This window comes from Physeter macrocephalus, chromosome 4, assembly GCF_002837175.3.
Source record: "Physeter macrocephalus isolate SW-GA chromosome 4, ASM283717v5, whole genome shotgun sequence".
Classification (NCBI taxonomy): Eukaryota; Metazoa; Chordata; class Mammalia; order Artiodactyla; family Physeteridae; genus Physeter; species Physeter macrocephalus.
This window is the reverse complement of record NC_041217.1, coordinates 30,332,239-30,351,909: the sequence shown is the minus strand read 5'-3', so window position 1 is coordinate 30,351,909 and position 19,671 is coordinate 30,332,239. Positions and strand designations below refer to the sequence as shown.

At 38.6% G+C, this 19,671-nt stretch overlaps 1 protein-coding gene across 9 annotated transcripts in view; it reads right to left on the bottom strand.

Annotated features, from left to right (window-relative positions):
* PLA2G4A (phospholipase A2 group IVA) overlaps positions 1 to 19,671 on the bottom strand; it is a 164,823-nt gene that overhangs the window by 104,611 nt on the left and 40,541 nt on the right. For all 9 annotated transcript variants that reach the window (XR_008617046.1, XM_024133765.3, XM_024133766.2 and 6 more), the window contains exon 3: positions 14,595 to 14,676. Coding sequence is in view for 8 of the 9 variants with exons in the window: in XM_024133765.3 (XP_023989533.1) it covers positions 14,595 to 14,676 (82 nt within the window). In the remaining variant the exon portion in view is untranslated. The remainder of the gene's footprint in view (positions 1 to 14,594; positions 14,677 to 19,671) is intronic.

Genomic DNA, 19,671 nt, shown 5'->3' with positions numbered 1-19,671 from the left:
CGGGACCCCGGCAGTGGCGGGCTGCATGAGCTCCCGGGAGGGGCGGTGTGGAGAGTGACCTGTGCTCGCACACAGGTCTCTTGGTGGCGGCAGCAGCAACCCTAGTGTCCCACGCCCGTCTCTGCTGTCCGCGCCGACAGCCGCGGCTCGCGCCCGTTTCTGGAGCTCCTTTACGTGGTGCCCTTAATCCCCTCTCCTCGCGCACCAGGAAGCAAAGAGGGAAGAAAAGGTCTCTTGCCTCTTTGGCAGCTCCAGACTTCTCCCGGACTCCCTCCCGGCTAGCCGTGGCGCCCTAGCCCCTTCAGGCTGTTTTCACTCTGCCAACTCCAGACCTTTCCCTGGGATCCAACTGAAGCCCGAGGCTCAGCTCCCAGCCCCCGCCCGCCCCGGCGGGTGAGCCGACAAGCCTCTCGGGCTGGTGAGTGCTGGTCGGCACTGATCCTCTGTGCGGGAATCTCTCCGCTTTGCCCTCTGCACCCCGCTGCTGCGCTCTCCTCCGAGGCTCCGGAGCTTCCCCCTCCGCCACCCACAGTCTCCGCCCGCGAAGGGGCTTCTAGGGTGTGGGAACCTTTCCTCCTTCACGGCTCCCTCCCACTGGTGCAGGTCCCGTCCCTATTCTTTGTCTCTGTTTATTCTTTTTTCTTTTGCCTACCCAGGTACGTGGGGGGTTTCTTGCCTTTTGTGAAGTCTGAGGTCTTCTGCCAGCGTTCGGTGGGTGTTCTATAGGAGCAGTTCCACGTGTAGCTGTGTTTCTGAAGTATCTGTGAGGAGGAAGGTGATCTCCGCGTCTTACTCTTCCGCCATCTTGCCTGCTTCTCCCGTTTCTTTTTTGTGGTGAGAACATTTAAGACCTATTCTCTTGGGACTTCCCTGGTGGTGCAGTGGTTAAGAGTCCACCTGCCAATGCAGGGGACACGGGTTCGAGCCCTGGTCTGGGAAGATCGCACATGCAGCGGAGCAACTGGGCCTATTGCACCACAACTGCTGAGCCTGTGCTCTAGAGCCCACGAGCCACAACTACTGAGCCTGAGTGCCACAACTACTGAAGCCCAGGAGCCTAGAGCCTGTGCTCCACAACAAAGAGAGGTCACCGCAATGAGAAGCCTGAGTACCACGACGAGGAGCAGCCCCTGCTCGCCGAAGCTGGAGAAGGCCGGTGCGCAGCAATGATGACCCAATGCAGCCAAAAAATAAATTAAAAAAAAAAAAAGACCTACTCTCTTAGCAATTTCAGGAATATAATACAGTATTATTAACTATAGTCACCATGCTGTACATTACATCCCCAGAACTTACTCTTCTTATAACTGGAAGTGTGTACCTTTTGATGGACATCTCCCTATGTCTACCCCCTCCCTTCACCAGGTCCTGGAAATCACCATGCCCCTATCATAACTTCAATATAAAATTCAATGAGCTTTTTCTCAATTTTCATCAGATTTGGCATATATGCAATGACCTTTGTGCAATTATCTCCTTCTTTTGTGCCCAAGGTATCATTTTTTTTCTGATTCCCTAACTACCTCTCTAAATGTTTCCTCATTGTATCTTAATTTTTTCCCCCCAAACTTGCCACTAAATTGTAGACTTTCTCTTCATAGCTGTTACAAATCTCCACTAGAATGTTTCAGAAGGAAATGAACATTTTAAAAAATTTAGTGCTCATGTAGTCAAAACCCATTTGAAAAGGAATTATCACAGTTATTTATATGGTCCTTTTTTTTTTTTTTTTTTTTTTTGGCCACACCACGCAGCATGTGGGATCTTAGTTCTCTGACCAGGTATCAAACCCATGTCCCCTGCAGTGGACGCTCAGAGTCCTAACCACTGGCCCACCAGGGAAGTCCTATATAGTCTTCAGAATATTCGATGTGCACCCTTCAAGTCACATGGCACACATCAATACTATAGTATAATTATTCTCGGATCCTTTAAAGCTGATCATATTCAGGTTTAAATGGTAGCCATCATGCATTCCTTCATTTCCTCAAGGCTTCAAGGAGGAAGTGGTACAAACATGACAAATATAAGATTCTTGATTACATGTCCATATATAATCTATTGCTAAGTAATCCATTTTGAATTTTTCCCTAAATGCAAGAGAAAAGAAAAACAAAGCAAAACAAAACCAAAAAAACTAAAATAAAAACATGTTCTTTTTCCTTACTTTCTTATTTCATGTCATGGTACCATATTTCTTGCTGCCTGAGCCAGAAACATGAGAGTCATTCTCTTTTCCTCATAGTTCCTGTATCCTATCTGTCTCCAGCTTTTACCTATTTCACCTCTAACATGCTGGCCCCTCAATTCCTCTCAAAATATCACTTACCCAGTTCAACTGGACTATTCACATAATTTCGTAGCTGCTTATTCTCCCACATGCAAGCCACTCTACATAATGCTGCTATAGTCGTCTTTGTGAAACACTTTTGACGCTTGCTGCCTACAAAGGCAGGCCTAATCTCTGTGATAAAAGGCCTACAAGTCCCCCTCACCCACCGGACCCTGGATTTCCTTCCAGTCAGTGACCCTCCTCCACCAGGCACTGAAACATCGCTCTCACAAGTCAACATTCAGGCCACGGAGCATCTCTGAAATCCACACATTTCAAACATTCCACACAGTCATACTGGTGGCAGAAGTATCTGTTCTGTCCAAGAGAACATTGCTTCTCTTTTACTTATGTGTATCATTATGTTTTCCTTTGACGTTTTAGCTGATAACTAAACACTAGTAATTCATAACTAAATGTTATTCAAGTTGTTGTCCTTGTCCTAAGACTATCCAAGATAAGGGTCCAAAGACTGTACACTTAAAGGATGGGTGGAATGAGATGTTCTCTCTATGCTTCCCTTATCTAGTTCATAAGTCAACTAGTTGTTCTATTTTCCTATCGGGTTAAATTGGCCACTGCCAATCATGTCTCCTAGTAGCCTCATCTACGTAAATCTGCATAAAAATAATTCCACTTCAACTTGCTGATTTAGGTATTATTATTCTCAACTCGTAGGTAGGGGAATTGAGACTCCCTTGAGGCATTTAGTAAGTTGAGCAAGGTCATTTAGAAACAGGAGTTTAACCTAGTCTTTCTGAAGCCAAATTCCTTGTTCTTTCAAATATACCAACACTAAAAACTCTTACCTATTTTTGCCTCTATTAAACTGTAAACTTCATGATAGCAGAAACCACATCCTTCCAAATTACTATTGGATCCAAGAGTCTAGCACAAAGTCTGAAACATTATAGGGACATAATAAATATTATTGAAGTAATGGGCAATAGACTAGCCCTGAGCAGTACTGTAGAAGAGGTGACCTTTATTATAGGCACAACAATCTCCTCTAACTTCTGTTTACTCTTTGTTAGTATGTCTCAACCTTCCTAGTGCTTTGTCCCACCCCATTTATTTGTATTTTAATATACAAATATCAATGTCAATCATTTAATATATCAATGTCGGTTATGTTTTTCCAAGTGCATTTGTATTTAACCTTTATTTCCAAGTACTAAATGTGAAAGTAAATAAACGAACAAACAAACAGATCTTCAAATCCCAGTTTGCCTTCCTTAATAACTCTAAGGAATAGGGTAAAGTGCCAAAGGACTTATTTATGAGTAGCAGCCCCTGCTCCCTCCAGAATGGGCTCAAAATTGGAATTGTTATGGCTATAGGTGCTGAAGAGCAGTCCTTGCAAATTGCTGGAAATGCAGAAGCTGGAAACGTTAGTGAAAAGTTCAGTGTGGTTTAGTAAAACAGAACTTTGGCAGTAATTCTCTATATATTGGAGAGAGAAGTGCAAAACCCTTATACCAAGGCAGCATTGTCTAGGAACTCAATCATAGAATGCCTTTTCCTCATTTGAAATTACGAAGCCGTTTTGTTAACACTGTTTTGGGATCCCTTTATCAGCCAGAGTCTCCGGTTTGAACGCCTCCTATTTTTCATTTTCCTTTTGCTCACAGCCTCTGATCTAGCATGGTAGTTTCTCAGTGTCACATGTTTCCTTTTGTAAATGAACATGAAGCTATCAGAATGTACCATCAGCCAAATGGATGCCAGGAAGGAAGTCTATAGCATCTACTCACAATCGACTTGGTACATTTTGTACCAACAATTGACTTACTACAGTAATGAAGCGGGCTACCACCCAGCATACAGTAAAAGTGACTTATTATAAAGAATGCTGATATTCATGATAGAACAGAGAAAGATACATGGAAAATGACCCAAAGAAAGTTAAATGCAGATCTAAAACAGAACAGAAAATTTTGTTGTTGCCTGCATTGCCCTTTTACTTAAATCTCTATGATACCTTTTTTTTTTTTTTTTTTTTTGCTGGTTTCTGTGGCAGAAGTACTCTCACCATGGCTTGCTTCAAGCAACCAATGGGACGTCACTGAATGCAGAACTGAGAAGAGATGCTTGTCATCAGCTCTCCCAGGCCAGTAGGAGCCAGTACTGGAACTTTCTCTCTTTTTTTGCGGTACGCGGGTCTCTCACTGCTGTGGCCTCTCCCGTTGCAGAGCGCAGGCTCAGCGGCCACGGCTCACGGGCCCAGCCGCTCCGCGGCATGTGGGATCCTCCCGGACCGGGGCACGAACCCGCGTCCCCTGCATCGGCAGGCGGACTCTCAACCACTGCGCCACCAGGAAAGCCCGGGACTATGATACCTTTTTGGAAGGAAACAAAAATACTTCTGTTATCAGTATGTCTGCTTGGAATGATTTAAAGATTTATAACCTAGGGATGTTTCTTGGAATCCCTTTAGGTGGGAGAGAGAGTAATTCTCCAGAAGTTCTTATGTAGTATTATAAAACATATTAATTTATTTATATTATTAATTTTAGCTATATGGATTTAGCTATATATTTGAATTCTGCTCTATGCAAGAATAATTCTTTTTCATTAAAACAGGAGTTCTTAACCTTGACATTATTGACATTTGGGGCTAGATAATCCTTTGCTCTGGGGTACTGTCTGTGACCTCTACCCACTAGATGCCAGTAGGATCCCCCAACTGTGACAACTAAAAATGTCTCCAGGGACTTCCCTGGCAGTCCATTGGTTAAGACTCCATGCTTCCAACGTAGGAGGCGCGGGTTCCATCCCTGGTCTGGGAACTAAGATCCCACATGCCTTGCAGTGTGGCCAAAAAATTAAAAAAATAAAATAAAATATAAAAATAAAAATGTCTCCAGATATTGCCCAATGTGCCTGGGAACGAAATTGATCTCCAGTTTAGAAACACTGCACTAAAGCAGGGCATTATCCCTGCTACCTGACATTTATTCCTAGGGCAAACCATTAAAAATTAGCCAAATTCCCTAAATAATGTAATTAGAAGTGTTATATCAATCCCATTTTTAAAATATTTTCTTATTTTTTTTCCAAATTGAAATGTCCCACATCCATTCCATACATTAGTACTCAACTTAAGTCATAAAACCCATCTCAGTCTCCATTCAAGCTATAAAGTCTTCTCAGAAGCTTATTGTCAACACTTTTCAAAATTAGTAATACTGTATAATCTAAACACACAATTACTGAGCATATACTCTCTTGGATTGACTTTCCAAAGAGTTATTTACACCCATTTCATCTTCCCAGCTAGACCATAAGTAGCTCAAAGGCAAAGCTGCTGCACGAGTAGACACCCGAGTAAGACAGGCTTGAGTTCTAGCCCCAAAACAGAAGAGCTGTGTGATTTTGGACTATTTATTTAATGTCTTTAAACAAATCCCTACATTGGTAAAATTAAAATTAAAAGATCACGTATCTCGTAGTGTTACTGAAATGAGTAAATGAAATAAAGTCCTAAGACCTCTGCTTAGCATTTTTGTTTATTCATTTAACAAACACACTGTGTACATTATGCATCAAGTACTTTTCTAAGCACTTCATAATCTAATTTAGTCCTCATTAAAAAATCTAGGAGGGAGGAGGGATAAATTAGGAGTTTGGGATTAACATATACATGCTACTGTATATAAAATAGATAACCAACAAGGTCCTACTGTATAGCACAGGGAACTATACTCAATATTTTATAATAATCTATAAGGGAAAAGAATCTGAAAAAATCATATATATGTATGTATAACTGAATCAGTTTGCTGTACATCTGAAACTGACACAATATTGTAAATCAACTATACTTCAATTAAAAAAAAATCTAGGAAGAAGATATAATTATCACCCTACATTTAATGTTGAGGAAATTGAGACCTAGGAAAGCTAAATAACTTGCCCAAATTCACATGGTTAATAAAGGAGAAGGGAGATGTGAATCCAAGCAAGCCAGTTTCAGAGTCCTTGTCCTAACCATTAAGCCATGCTTCCTTGCTGGTATGAAACAGGCACTCAGTAAAGTTATCTACCATAAGTATTGCATTCATTTTTTTTTTTGTACTTCTTCAAGGCACTGAATGAGTGCTAAGTACATAGCAGATGCTCAGCATTTATTGACGACATTAATAATGGAGCCTTGCTGGGATAAGCCCTGGGTTTTATTTCTTTAACATTTCTTTTCCAAAGTTAAAATTTCAAAACTGTTATTTCATTTTGCATCTGAAGGCTTAGATTACCCTTGTACGTCAACTTAAAATAATTTTTTCTAGGATTTTATCTAAAATATTTTATAAAAATCATACTGATACATCAAATGAGGAGTAAGAATGGAAAAGTGTTTCCAAAGAATCAGTAAAATTTACAGAACCCCTCAGGTTATACCTCAGCTAAGTTTAACTAGCCATTTCAATCTCTATGTCATATAATTTTATTTTTAAGAAAACAGTTAAAGTATTAAAATATACTAAAATAACATACATGATAAGAGTTTTCCCATAAATTTTAGACCAGCAGAGTTTTTCTCTCTGAAATAAAAACTTTAATAGCATGCTTTTCTTTGGAAATTTGAGAAACATTTAACCTGCTTTTTAATTTAATTCCATTAGGTATTAATTGCACCTGTTCAATATAGAAGTGGTATATGATTTCTGGCAAAGAGCGTTTACTTAACACATGATGAGAAGGTGGCATATCACTCAGCTTTTAAAAAGTTTTTTAAATTAAGTTTGTTTTCTTTAATTTTAGAAAACTAAAGAAATTGTAGAACATTAACATGTTAAAGTATATATATGAGAAATAGAAAAACTATTTTAAGATGAAGAAGCTCAAGTGTAAGATATATGCGGTAAAGAACTAAATGAGGGAATTCCCTGGCAGGCTAAATGAGTAGGATCCATCACTAATATGTCTTGAAAAAATAAAAAGAGAATATGTGGATTGTGTCCCTATTAGTACTGGTAAGGTACTCTTCACTTTGACAGGAATCTGCATTACTGCCAAATATACCACTGGAATATAGCTCCATTTATCTTATTGAATAAATGTGGTGAAAATTCACACAAGGATCAATTGATGTTAACAAAATATCATAAAATAGTATCATTCACTATATTTATCAGACCTAAAACACACAAATACATAGATGTAAACAAACAAAAAAATCTACTGACACTTAAATAGAAAGGAAAAAGACTAACCGTAGTCACAAAACCATATGACAGCTTAATAAACTGCATGACATTCTAAATGAGTGAGGAACAGGAGTGCCTTCCTAACACATTCTATTTCCCTACCACATAGAAAATACAAGACAAGAGATAAGAGACAGACATGCATTCTGGAATACTTTACTCATCTTGAAATTATTTTCCATAAAAAGCCCCCTGGGAAGTTATTTCAGATTTTTTAGAATCGTGAGTGGATACTCAAAACCATTACAAAAATATTTAGTAAACCAAAATTCATGTTCAGTCACAACTGACGTCAGGGAAATGTTTGATTCAGAAAAGATAAGAGCAGCACCACCATTTATAAAAAAAGAATATTTTCAACTCCATAATTAATCCAAGAAAAGATTAATTATGTTATAAATTAATCCAAGATGTTATAAAATTTGAAACCCATGAAAATTCTAGATAGCTTATGAATAGAAATCACAGAGGTATTTGTAATCTACAAAAATAGAATATAAAATTATTTTTTTAATTCTCTCTTCATTGAGGCAAAAAAGGAAGCAATATCCTAGAAGAAAGGTATAGTTACACATATTTATGTATTTTATTCATTCATCCAAAATGCTCTAAGATTTTCCTACTATACCAGGCTCAAGACTAAGCACTTATTCTCTAAAAAGTGAAGAAAAAATAGGCCCCAAAGTACATGTGACAAGTGTTTCATGGGGCATTTTTTGTTTTGCTTTTTTTGCTTGTTTGGTTGTTTTTTTGGCGGCACCCTATGGCTTGAGGAATCTTAGTTCCCAGACCAGGGATGGAACCTGGGCCCCCACCACCCCGCAGTGGAAGCGCAGATCCCTAACTACTGGACCACCAGGGAAGTCCCACATGAGACAGGTGTTAAGCAGAGGTCTGGATAGCTGTCAGGGGAGCAAAGGAGTGAGTTGTGCCCAAGAGTATCAAAAAGGAAGTGGAAGTACCATTCTACTGTTTCTCTCGAGCTGAAAAAATGAAGGATCCAATAATCTGCTCAACACAGAAATTCAGAATGGAAATTTCTTGTTTCCAAGGTGAAAAACTGAAAATAATCTCAAGTGCACAAACTACCCAAATAGAAAATACTTTGGCTCATATAAAGATTATATTTAAGAAATAAATGTCTTCGTATGTTGATATCTGAAATCATGTTAACAATAATAGATAATATTCATTGAGCAATTACTATGCATGAGGCATGTAATTCTTCACATATGTCAACTCATTGAATTCTCTCAATGTCTCTAAGATGAGAAAAAGAAGACAGAGAGAGGAAACTTGCCTGAAGACACAAAACCAGTGAGTAGTGCTTTGCCTCTGAAGTCCATGTTCTTTCATAAATATATTCTGCCTCCTCCCTGGAGATTCTGATGACCGTGGAATTCAGGAATGGCTACAGGAGAGGATAATGTATTTTCATAGTAATTTCTACATTGCCCTTGCTGCTAACAAAGATTCTCAGAAGATTACATAGATGATGTTTGTCTACATACAGACTCAACACTATGCCTCTTGCCCCAACATGTGCAAATAGGAAGGATGAATTCTAACTTCCTTTCCCAGGGAATTATTAACACTTTGTGTTGAGAGACATATCCTTTGAAGAGGCTTAATCCTCTGGATGGTCTCGAGGTGAGGGGATTTGAGACTGCTGCTTTGGAGAGACAAGACTGGAGGAAACAGGGCTACCTTTCTTAAAACTCAAATGTGTTTGGGTTTTCTTAAGTTTCTACAAGTGTTGGAAAGTCATGCTTCTGGTCCACTGTGGGTGGCGTGATGACTACAGGATGGTCATGGAGTCTGGACTCTAAGCACCGTACCCTTGAGCTCAGGGGTAGAGTCTCTCTGGCATGGCATGTGATCACTGGGAACACTACTCTGAGAGGTGTCCCAGTGCTTGCCGAAAGTGGAAAGCCAGGATCCATGCAAACAACATTTAGCCGAAGGTTGGATGCCAATGATAGCAGTCACCAAGGCTTATGGCAGGACCCACTCCTAATTTACAGGCAACTGTAAGTGCCTAGAATACCTGTAGGACCCTGGGGAGGGGGAGATCTCCCACACTCCCCCACCTATTCTAGTGAATGGGGGCTCAGAATCAAAATTAATGCGATTTAGAAAAATCATATAGGTGAGAGTTCATGGACCTGAGTAATGTGGAGAATATTCATTTCACTACACAGTGATGTGTGAACTCTTACAGCAATTACTCCATAGGACTGAAAGACATAAAAAACAACACAGAATGGTTCAAAAAGAATCGAACACTTGCAAATAATTAGTATCTGATGCCTGGTTTATATATGAATAGGTAGTAAAAATCGATAGTAAAAATAGGTAGTAAAAAAAAAATTTGTAAACGAAATTTCATGTTTAGTTTCAACAATCTTACAGATGCTCCACGTGGTCCACATGCATCCCCCAGATCACAAGTCCCGCATCAGTACTGATGCTGATTCATCCTCGACTCCACATCACCCTTGAAGGTAGCAGTGAAGCCCCAGTGTGTTTCTTCTTTCCTCAAGACCACAAGGGGGTACAAACCCAAGGTTCTTCCTGAATCCCCACCAGAAGTCAGGTGGTCTAGAATATTTTAAAAGTCTTCCATTCTGTTTGAATCACCCTGTTTTTGTACTTACATTCTTTGACAACATGTGAAAGATGACAATTTAAACTTCCTTTGTGAAGAACGGCCAGGTTCTCCGTAACAATAAGCATTTATCCAAACTTCTTGCCGTCAACACACTTATAGTAGACAACTCAACCAAAGCTCTTTGCAGGGGAGAGGGAATAGTATTCCACAATATTAGAGTAATGAAAAGCAGGATATGTAGAGTTACCCTGCCTGGGTTCTTAGAAATGTCCTAAATAAAATCACAGATTAGTAAATTGAGGGAGCATTAAACCATATTAAAATATTTAGGATATATCTACGTATATGAGAGGAAGAGTATATTTATGTACAGGAGGGAAAGAGTACACTATATTCATATGGGTATATGCAAACCACTTCTTTTTAAAATAAGACTATGGTGAGTCAGATGCAAATCTGAACTTCAAACTACCTCTTCATATGACGTGAGCATGAGAATACAGGGAAGGGCTGGCACTGGGGGACTGGGAACAAATGTACATGATACATTTGAACAAACCGAGATTAGCAAGGATGTCTGGGAAGGGGCTGTCTTGTTCTTGGCTTGCCCAGTGCTCTGAGGTGAAAACAAGGAAACGAGTGAGATGTTATGATTCAAATGTCACCTCTGACTCCTCTAAAGATAGTTTATGGGGTGCTGCTGACTGTATTATGATGTTCTAGCAATGCAGTATGGTATTTCTAAAAGAAGCTAGTTAGAATAGGATTAATAATAAAAATAAAATAATCTTGGTATTATATTTTTTAAAAAAGCAGATATAGGACTTCCCTGGCAGTCCAGTGGTTAAGACGTCACACTTCCACTGCGGGGGGGTGTGGGTTCAATTCCTGGTTGGGGAACTAAGATCCCACAAGCTGCGCAGTGCGGCCAAAAAATTTTTTTCAAAAGTAAAGCAGATATAGGTGTCAACTATTTGATTCATGTGGCACCCTTGAGAAAGCCCCTACATACACAGGTAAAGCTGAAAAACCAAATAGTAATCTGTCATTCTTTACCAACATGCAAAACTTTATGGAAATTTGCCTTTTTAAATAAATGTAGACGCTATCAACAACAGAAGAGAGTGTAGTTTTCTGTCATCCTTTTCAGATCTTAGGACATTGTTTATCATTCTAGCCTTGTCTATCTTTAAAGAACTTCTGTATACAAACATCCCAAATTCTGCTTACTTGGTAATCTGTATAGATCAAGCTCACCAAGTAATATCATCAAAATTCCTCTTAGAAAAGTGACAGCTAACACCCATGCCTTTTCTCACTATAATCGCCTACAACTTCTCAAAAATAAATCGTTTGGCACTGTATATTGTCCCTCTACTTTTTCTTACCAACCTTATCATTGAATTTATTTCTCTAAGACTCTCTCTTTTTCTTTTTATCTCCTCCTGATTTCCTGTAAACTCATCAAGGCGATATCAAGGGTTGGCAATGATCTCCTTCCCCCCAAAAAAAATTTAATTCAAGAAAAATAAAATCAAATTACAAATGCTGAATAGAAATGTTAATAGAATGTCACAACACTATCTTTTCTCCAACAGTGATTAGTCTCCAGTGGCTATTCCTTCCAAGCGTCCTTCACTTTAAAAAGGAAGCTTTCGGGAATTCCCTGGCAGTCCAGTGGTTAGGACTCCGTGCTCTCACTGCCGGGGCCGGGGTTCAATCCCTGGTCCGGGAATTAAGATCCCACAAGCTGTGAGGTGTGGCCAAAAGAATAAAAATTAAAAAAATAAAAAGAAAGCTTTTTGGAAATCAAGGGTCCAACCTGTGTTGTGTACACCGTGGGGATCTAAAACGTACCTGTTCCCTATTTCATTAGCTGAATTGATATCTCATGTTCATTTTAAAGTAATATTATCAATATCAACTCAAATAGATTTAAAAGGACATTTGCAGCATTACTCTCTTCCCTGTCCTAATTACAATAAATAAGCACGGGCAAAGTACCTGGGGCCTATGGGGAAGGTAGCTAAGAAAACAGATCCATACCAGCTGAAGGTGACTCAGAGTAGAATTTGACTTGCTGTAGGACTCATCTCAAGCATGGTAAAAACCATTATCTCTCTAAGACAGAGCTCTGCACTGATAGTCAACGGTCAGTAACTTGCATGGCTGGCGAATCCCTGACATAGCCTTTAGTTGAATTATGAACGGCTTTTCTAACTAACAGTACAACCTCTAGAGTTGTAAGGCATGTGCTTTTCTCAAGGTCACGGGGGTACCACTTTTTTTAAAATCTTTTTTTATAACATCTTTATTGGAGTATAATTGCTTTACAATATTGTGTTAGTTTCTGCCTTATTACAAAGTGAATCAGCTATAGGTATACATATGTCCCCATATCCCCTCCCTCTTGCATCTCCCTCCCAGCCTCCCTATCCCACCCCTCTAGGTGGTCACAAAGCACCGAGCTGATCTCCCTGTGCCATGCGGCTGCTTCCCACTAGCTATCTATTTTACATTTCGTAGTGTATGACTTCCGATTTGGATTCTATTTCTTCATTTTTTAAAAAAATAAATTTATTTATTTATTTTTGGCTGCGTTGGGTCTTCGTTGCTGTGCGCAGGCTTTCCCTAGATGAGGCGAGCGGGGACTACTCTTCGTTGCGGTCCGCGGGCTTCTCATTGTGTCAGCTTCTCTTGTTGCGGAGCATAGGCTCTAGGTGCGTGTGTTTCAGTAATTGTGGCACATGGGCTCAGTAGCTGTGGCTCACAGGCTCTAGAGCGCAGGCTCAGTAGTTGGGGTGCACGGGCTTAGTTTCTCCGCGGCATATGGGCTCTTCCCAGACCAGGGCTCGAATCCGTGTCCCCTGCATTGGCAGGTGGATTCTTAACCACTGTGTCACCAGGGAAGTTCCTGGCTTCCCTTTCACAGGAGACTTTCTTCCAGTGAACTCTCGTTTAATTGATGAAAATGCAAAGAATTATAAAAAGCAAAAGAATAACTTAAGAAAAGCTTTGGCTAAGGAGTGATTAAATGGGGTAGATTGACGTATGAGATAAAATTTAGAAAATAAACCCCTGGTCCAGACTAGATGTGAAGAAATTGTCCTTGTTCCCGTCACCTCTCCTGAGAAGCACTGCTCATCAAAAACTCTTGCCATTAGATTCCACCTCCTGGCCCCCTCCTTCCAACTTTTACCAACTTCCTGGATACCCTTCATTCACTGAAGGCTTGAGCCCAGAGCCCAAATTCTTCATTCCTTAATATTTAACCTCTCTCTACTGGCTGATTTTCATTGCGATTTCAACAAGCTCAAGTCCCTCCTATTTTTTTTTTAACATCTTTATTGGAGTAGAATTGCTTTACAATAGTGTGTTAGTTTCTGCTTTCCCTCCTATTCTTAAATATAAAAAGCATATTCTATAGTCACCTCCAATATATTTAACATACTATGGCCAGAACAAATATTTTTTAAAATAAAGAGCCAATCCTGTGACTTGTGACTCAAATGCCATTAAATTCTTCCCACTGCATTTCTAATAAAATCTCAGTCTTGTTGTATGAGTGCTTGTCCTCCTTCACCTTTGCTGTGTGTCTCTAACAGTATGGGACCTCACAAGCAATCTGCCCTTCACTCGCCTTTGAACATGCTGTTTTCTCTGCCTGGGATTCTCCCTGCTCTCAGCACTAAGATTTTCTTCCTTCAAGAACCAGTGTAAATGCCATTTCAGCCAGAAAGACTTCCCTGTTCCCCAGACTGGGAAATTGCAATCTCCGTTCTTTCCCCCAAACCCGTTCTGAGGGGTAAATTGCCATTCCCATATTTTAGCAATAATCTACAATTTACCCAATTCGTTATCACAATACTTATCCATCCTTCTTTGTATTCCCAGCTCCATGACCCCTAGTCATTTGCATGCTAAGATTAACCAGGAAAACTGCATTTTAAAACGTAGAAGGATACTGCCACCAAATTAATTCAACATTATCCTCAGGCTTTGGTTCATATCATTTCAAGCTGTTGCACACCAGTTTCTATAGCTATTTGCACACATAATAAACACACTTAAAGCCATAAGAATTAAACTGCATTTAAAAAAAATCCAAAGGCACAATACCTCACAGAGGCAGCTAGTTTAAAGTCTTGACTCAGTCGTCTTTCCAAAATAGAACGGAAATGTCTTTGAAATCCAAAACTCTGTCCTAGGACAGTCATTTTATCTGATCCCAAGTACTCCCTATTAATGTAAAGTCAAGGTAAAACACTATTCTGACAGATAAAAGAGCATCAGAGAACCATTCAAAATGTTATCATTCAAAGATGTAGACAAAGATTATCACATCTGAAAAAGGGACAGCCCCTGGTTTTTCAAGGAACTCAGGCAACTAAAGAGTGAATCATAATTACGTATTTTCAACAGAAAAGCAAATAAGAGCACTTACGCATGTCACCGAAGGCCCCCTTTGTCACTTTTGTGGCACGTAACACCACTACTGTGAACTTGTGGGAATAATGGTGCTCCACCTGGGAAAAAAAAAACATAATGAATTTAAAATAAGCCTGTAATATAGGATCCAGGTAAATTGTTTTCATCGTTCCCTTGAGACTAATCGAAAATATTCCAGTTGAAAGGAAGTAACATGCATACCAGAAACATTCTTTGATCATGAGGCTTTTCCTTTTTTGAGCCTTTCCTCTCTCTGGCACAGAATGATTGAGAAGTTTATATCATGCTTTAAAATGTCACTGCAGCTTGACTGTTAGGACTTCTTTGCAGTCTCTACTTTACAGGGTTTACCAAGCCCTTGGGAAAAATGTAAATCAGGACTGCAGGCTTTCTAGGTGCACAATCAGGCTTTGTACTAGGTGATAAGCAAGACCTGCTTTAGAAAGGTGAAGTCAGAGCAAGATGTTTGCATTATCTAAATGTGTTTGTTTTTATTGTTACTGTTCAATGAAAGTCTTTTTTTGGTATAACATTTCCAGAGCAGTTTTCAAAATCCTTTGGATACAAAGCAATAACCAGCAAGCTACTTATATTAATTTTAATTTATTTGTTAAAACCATATGTGACAATGTTAAAAGTTTCTAATAGCCTAATAGCTTGCATGCACATAAGAAGTATTAACAGGTAGAAGACTTTATTAAACACTTCCCATAACTGGATATTAGTTCTCAAATGATTCTACTCACCAAAACAGAATGGGAAAGCAGAAACTCACAAAGTTCTCTGAGCAACTGAAAAGATTACAAACTCTTTATCTAAAGCTCAAGCATTTTTGTTTCATCTTAGGAGAGGCCCACATTTATAAGTTACTCCTACCTTTCATATTTTTAATAGACTTGCTTAACTGGTTAAAAAGTCCATAACTAATTAAAAAGAAGCTAAGACACTGACAACACTGAGAAGTGAGTCTAAAAGTAAGGAAGCAGGGCTTCCCTGGTGGCGCAGTGGTTGAGAATCTGCCTGCCAATGCAGCGGACACGGGTTTGAGCCCTGGTTTGGGAAGATCCCACATGCTGCGGAGCAACTAGGCCCGTGAGCCACAACTACTGAGCCTGCGCGTCTGGAGCCTGCGCTCCGCAACAAGAGAGGCCCGCGCACCGCAATGAAGAGTAGCCCCCGCTCGCCGCGACTAGAGAAAGCCCTTGCACAGAAACGAAGACCCAATACACCCAAAAATAAATAAATTAATTAATTAAAAGTAAGGAAGCAGAAAAAATTATAAAAATGGACTCATAAGGACCAGCAGTAGTGGGATATAGGAGCAAAAGTTATACAGCGTTCAACAGTTTCTGAAGATATCACTCTATCAACAGAGTAATGTATGTCCAGATTTATAACACAGCATCAAGAAGAGGTGAAGTCATGAATAATGAGCATACCTTGTTTAAAAAGGCAGAGAAGCATATAAAATCTTTCAAGATAATTCTATTCAAGTTTATTGTCAAAGAGAAATGCCTTCTGTATTCAGAAGGGCTCTGAATAGCCAAAGTTTTATTCTACATACATGAAATTATCAATCATAAAAAAAGAATGCTTAAAAAAAGGCATATTGCCTTATACTACAACCAAAAATCACATGAACTCCTCCCACCAAAAAAAAAAAAAAAAAAAGAGAAAGAGAGAGAGAATCCAGAGCATTCCCTGGCAGTCCAGTGATTAGAACTCCATGTTTCCACTGCAGGGGGTACAGGTTCTTTCCTGGCCGGGGAACTAAGATCCCGCATGCCACGCTGTGGCCAAAAAAAATAGAGAGAATCCACTATCATAATTAGAAACTTCAACACCCCTCTATCCAAAATGAACAGATGCAGTAGGCAGAAAATCAGTAAGGACAGAGTTGAACTCAACAGCACCATCAGTCAACTAGATATAACTAACACTTATAGACTATTTCATCCAACAGCAGCAGAATACATATTCTTAAGCTAACATGGAACAAAACTGCAATGTCTACTCTCACAATGGAATTAAACTAGAAATCAGTAACAGAATAATAGCTAAAAAAATCAAAGTACTTGAAGATTAAACAACCTCTAAATAACACAAATGTCAAACAAGAAGGCCCAAGAGAAATTTTTAAATATTTGGAACTAAATGAAAATGCAACTACAACTTATCAAAGTTTAGTGGGATGCAGTGAAAGTAGTGCTTACAGGGAAATTTACAGCACTGAAACATATATATATGTGTGTGTGTGTGTGTGTGTGTGTGTGTATATATATATATATATATATATATACATACATATATATGAAAGACCTAAAATCAATCATCTAAGTGTCTACTTTAGGAAACTAGAAAAAGAAGGGCAAATTAAATCCCAAGTAAGCAGAAGAAAAATTGTAAGAACTGGAGGAGTGAATAAAATTAAAAATGGAAAATCAATAGAGAAAATCAATGAAATCAAAATTTGAAAAGATCAATAAAATCGATAAGCCTTTAGCAAGGCTAAATAAGAAAAAAGCAGAGAGAGCACAAATTATAAATATCATAATTGAATGAAGGAAGTTCATTACAGATCATATGGACATTAAAAGAATAATAAAGGAACACTATGAGCAATTCTAGGCCCACAGTTTCAAAACCTAGATGAAATGGACCAATTCCTTGAAAGACAAAATCTGTCAAAATTCACACAAGTAGAAATAGACAATCTTAATAGGCCTATGTTTATAAAGAAATTGAGTCAAAATTTAACCTTTCAAAACAGAAAACACCAGGCCCAGATGGATTCACTGGTAAATTCTACCAAACACTTAAGGAAGAAATTATACCAATGTTCTCCAATCTCTTCCAGAAGATAGAAGTAGAGAGAATAGTTCCTAACTCATTCCATGAAGCCAGCTTTATCCTGATAACAAAACCATACAGAGGCACTGCAAGAAAAGAAAACTGCAGACCAATATCTCTCATAAACAAAGATATTAAAATTCTCAACAAACTATTAGCAAATAAAATCCAACAATGTATAGAAGGAATTGTAACCACAGCCACATGGGATTTATCCCAGGTATGGAAGACTGGTTCAGCATTTGAAAACTAATTATTGTAATCCATCACATTAACAGTCTAAAGAAGAAAAATCACATGATCATATCAATAGACACAAAAAAAGTATTTGACAAAATTCAATACCTATTCATGATGAAAACTCTCAGCAACCTAAAATAGATGGAAACTTTTTCAACTGGATAAAGAACACCTATAAAAATCCTACAGCCAATAGCATAGTTAATGGTGTGAAACTAGAAGTTTTCCTGAAAAGATCAAGACAAGGATGTCCCCTCTTACCACTTCTTTCAACATTGTACTGGATGTCTTAGCTAATGCAGTAAGACAAGAAAGGGAAATATAAGATGTATGGATACTGAAGGAAGAAATAAAACTGTCTCTCTTCACGCATGACATGATTGTCTATGTAGAAAACCCAAGTGAATTGATTTTTAAAACTCCTGGAATTAGAAGTGATTATAGCAAGGTTGTAGGATATAAGTTTAATATGCAAAATTTAATCTCTTTCTTATATACCAACAATGAACAGGTGGAATTTGAAATTAAAACACAATACCATTTACATTAGCATCCCTCCACACACAAAAAGAATGAAAAACTTAGGTATAAATAAAAAAAAAATGTACAAGGTCTATATAAGGAAAACTACAAAACTCTGATGAATGAAAGCAATGAAGAACTAAATAAAAAGAGAAATATTCCATATTCATGGATAGAAGACTGAATATTGTCAAGACATCAGTTCTCTCCAAATTGATCTATAGATTCAAGGCTATCCCAATCAAAATCTCAGCAAGTTATTTTGTAGATATCAACAAACTGATTCTAAAGTTTATATGGAAAGACAAAAGACCCCAGAATAGCCAACATAATGTTGAAGGAGAAGAATAAACTTGCAGGACTGATGCTACCTGACATCGAGACTTACTATAATGCTACAGTAATCAAAACAGTATGGCACTGATGAAAGAATAAACAAATAGATGAATGGAACAGAATAGAGAGCCCCAAAATAGACCAACACACATATAGTCAACTGATCTTTTACAAAGGAGCTCACAGGCTCCGGACGTGCAGGCCCAGTGGCCATGGCTCATGGGCCCAGCCACTCCGCAGCATGTGGGATCTTCCTGGACTGGGGCACGAACCCGTGTCCCCTGCATCGGCAGGCAGACTCTCAACCACTGTGCCACCAGGGAAGCCCAGCCTTTTCATCAAATGGTGCTGGAACAACTAGACATCCACATTAAAAAAAAAAAAAAAGAGACAAATGATATCTGAGCCTGAAAGAGAATAAGCAAATGTTCTTGAAAATCCAATTTAGGGATTAGCTTTCTCACTAAAGAGAACTTTTCAATAATTATCATACATAATAGTACATACTCCCCAAATCATCTATGCTTTTTTTCCATATCCTAGAATTTTAATACCACATGGGTTTTCAAATGCCTAAAAACTCCCTTGTAAGATAAAAATGATTAGCAATGCTCATCTATTATTTAACATTTTTTGAAACTATTACAAATGTATTTATATGTCAAATGTTTATTAATAACATGTACCGAAAGATGAAATTTTTATTAGGATTCATTGAGTATGAACCATCTGTTACACATTCTAATAGATGCAAATTCTCATTTTCACAACAACCCTATAAAATAGATGTTATTATATGTATTTATAGATGAGTAAAGTGAGAGGTTAAGTAATTTCCCAGTATCTCACAGACAGTAAAAGTTAAAACTGAATTAGAATCCAGTCTTCCTGTCCCCAATGTCTTTACTCTTTCTATATTCCTTTACTTATAGAGAATAATAATATCAACATCAATACCTAATAGCAAAAAAGGCTATTTCCATTTATTAAAGTTGTACAGATATTTACGATCCAGTGCATTATATCTGTAGTTGATCTAAAGTCTCTAGAGGAGACCTTCAAGACGGTGGAAGAGTAAGACGTGGCGATCACCTTCCTCCCCACAAATACATCAGAAATACAGC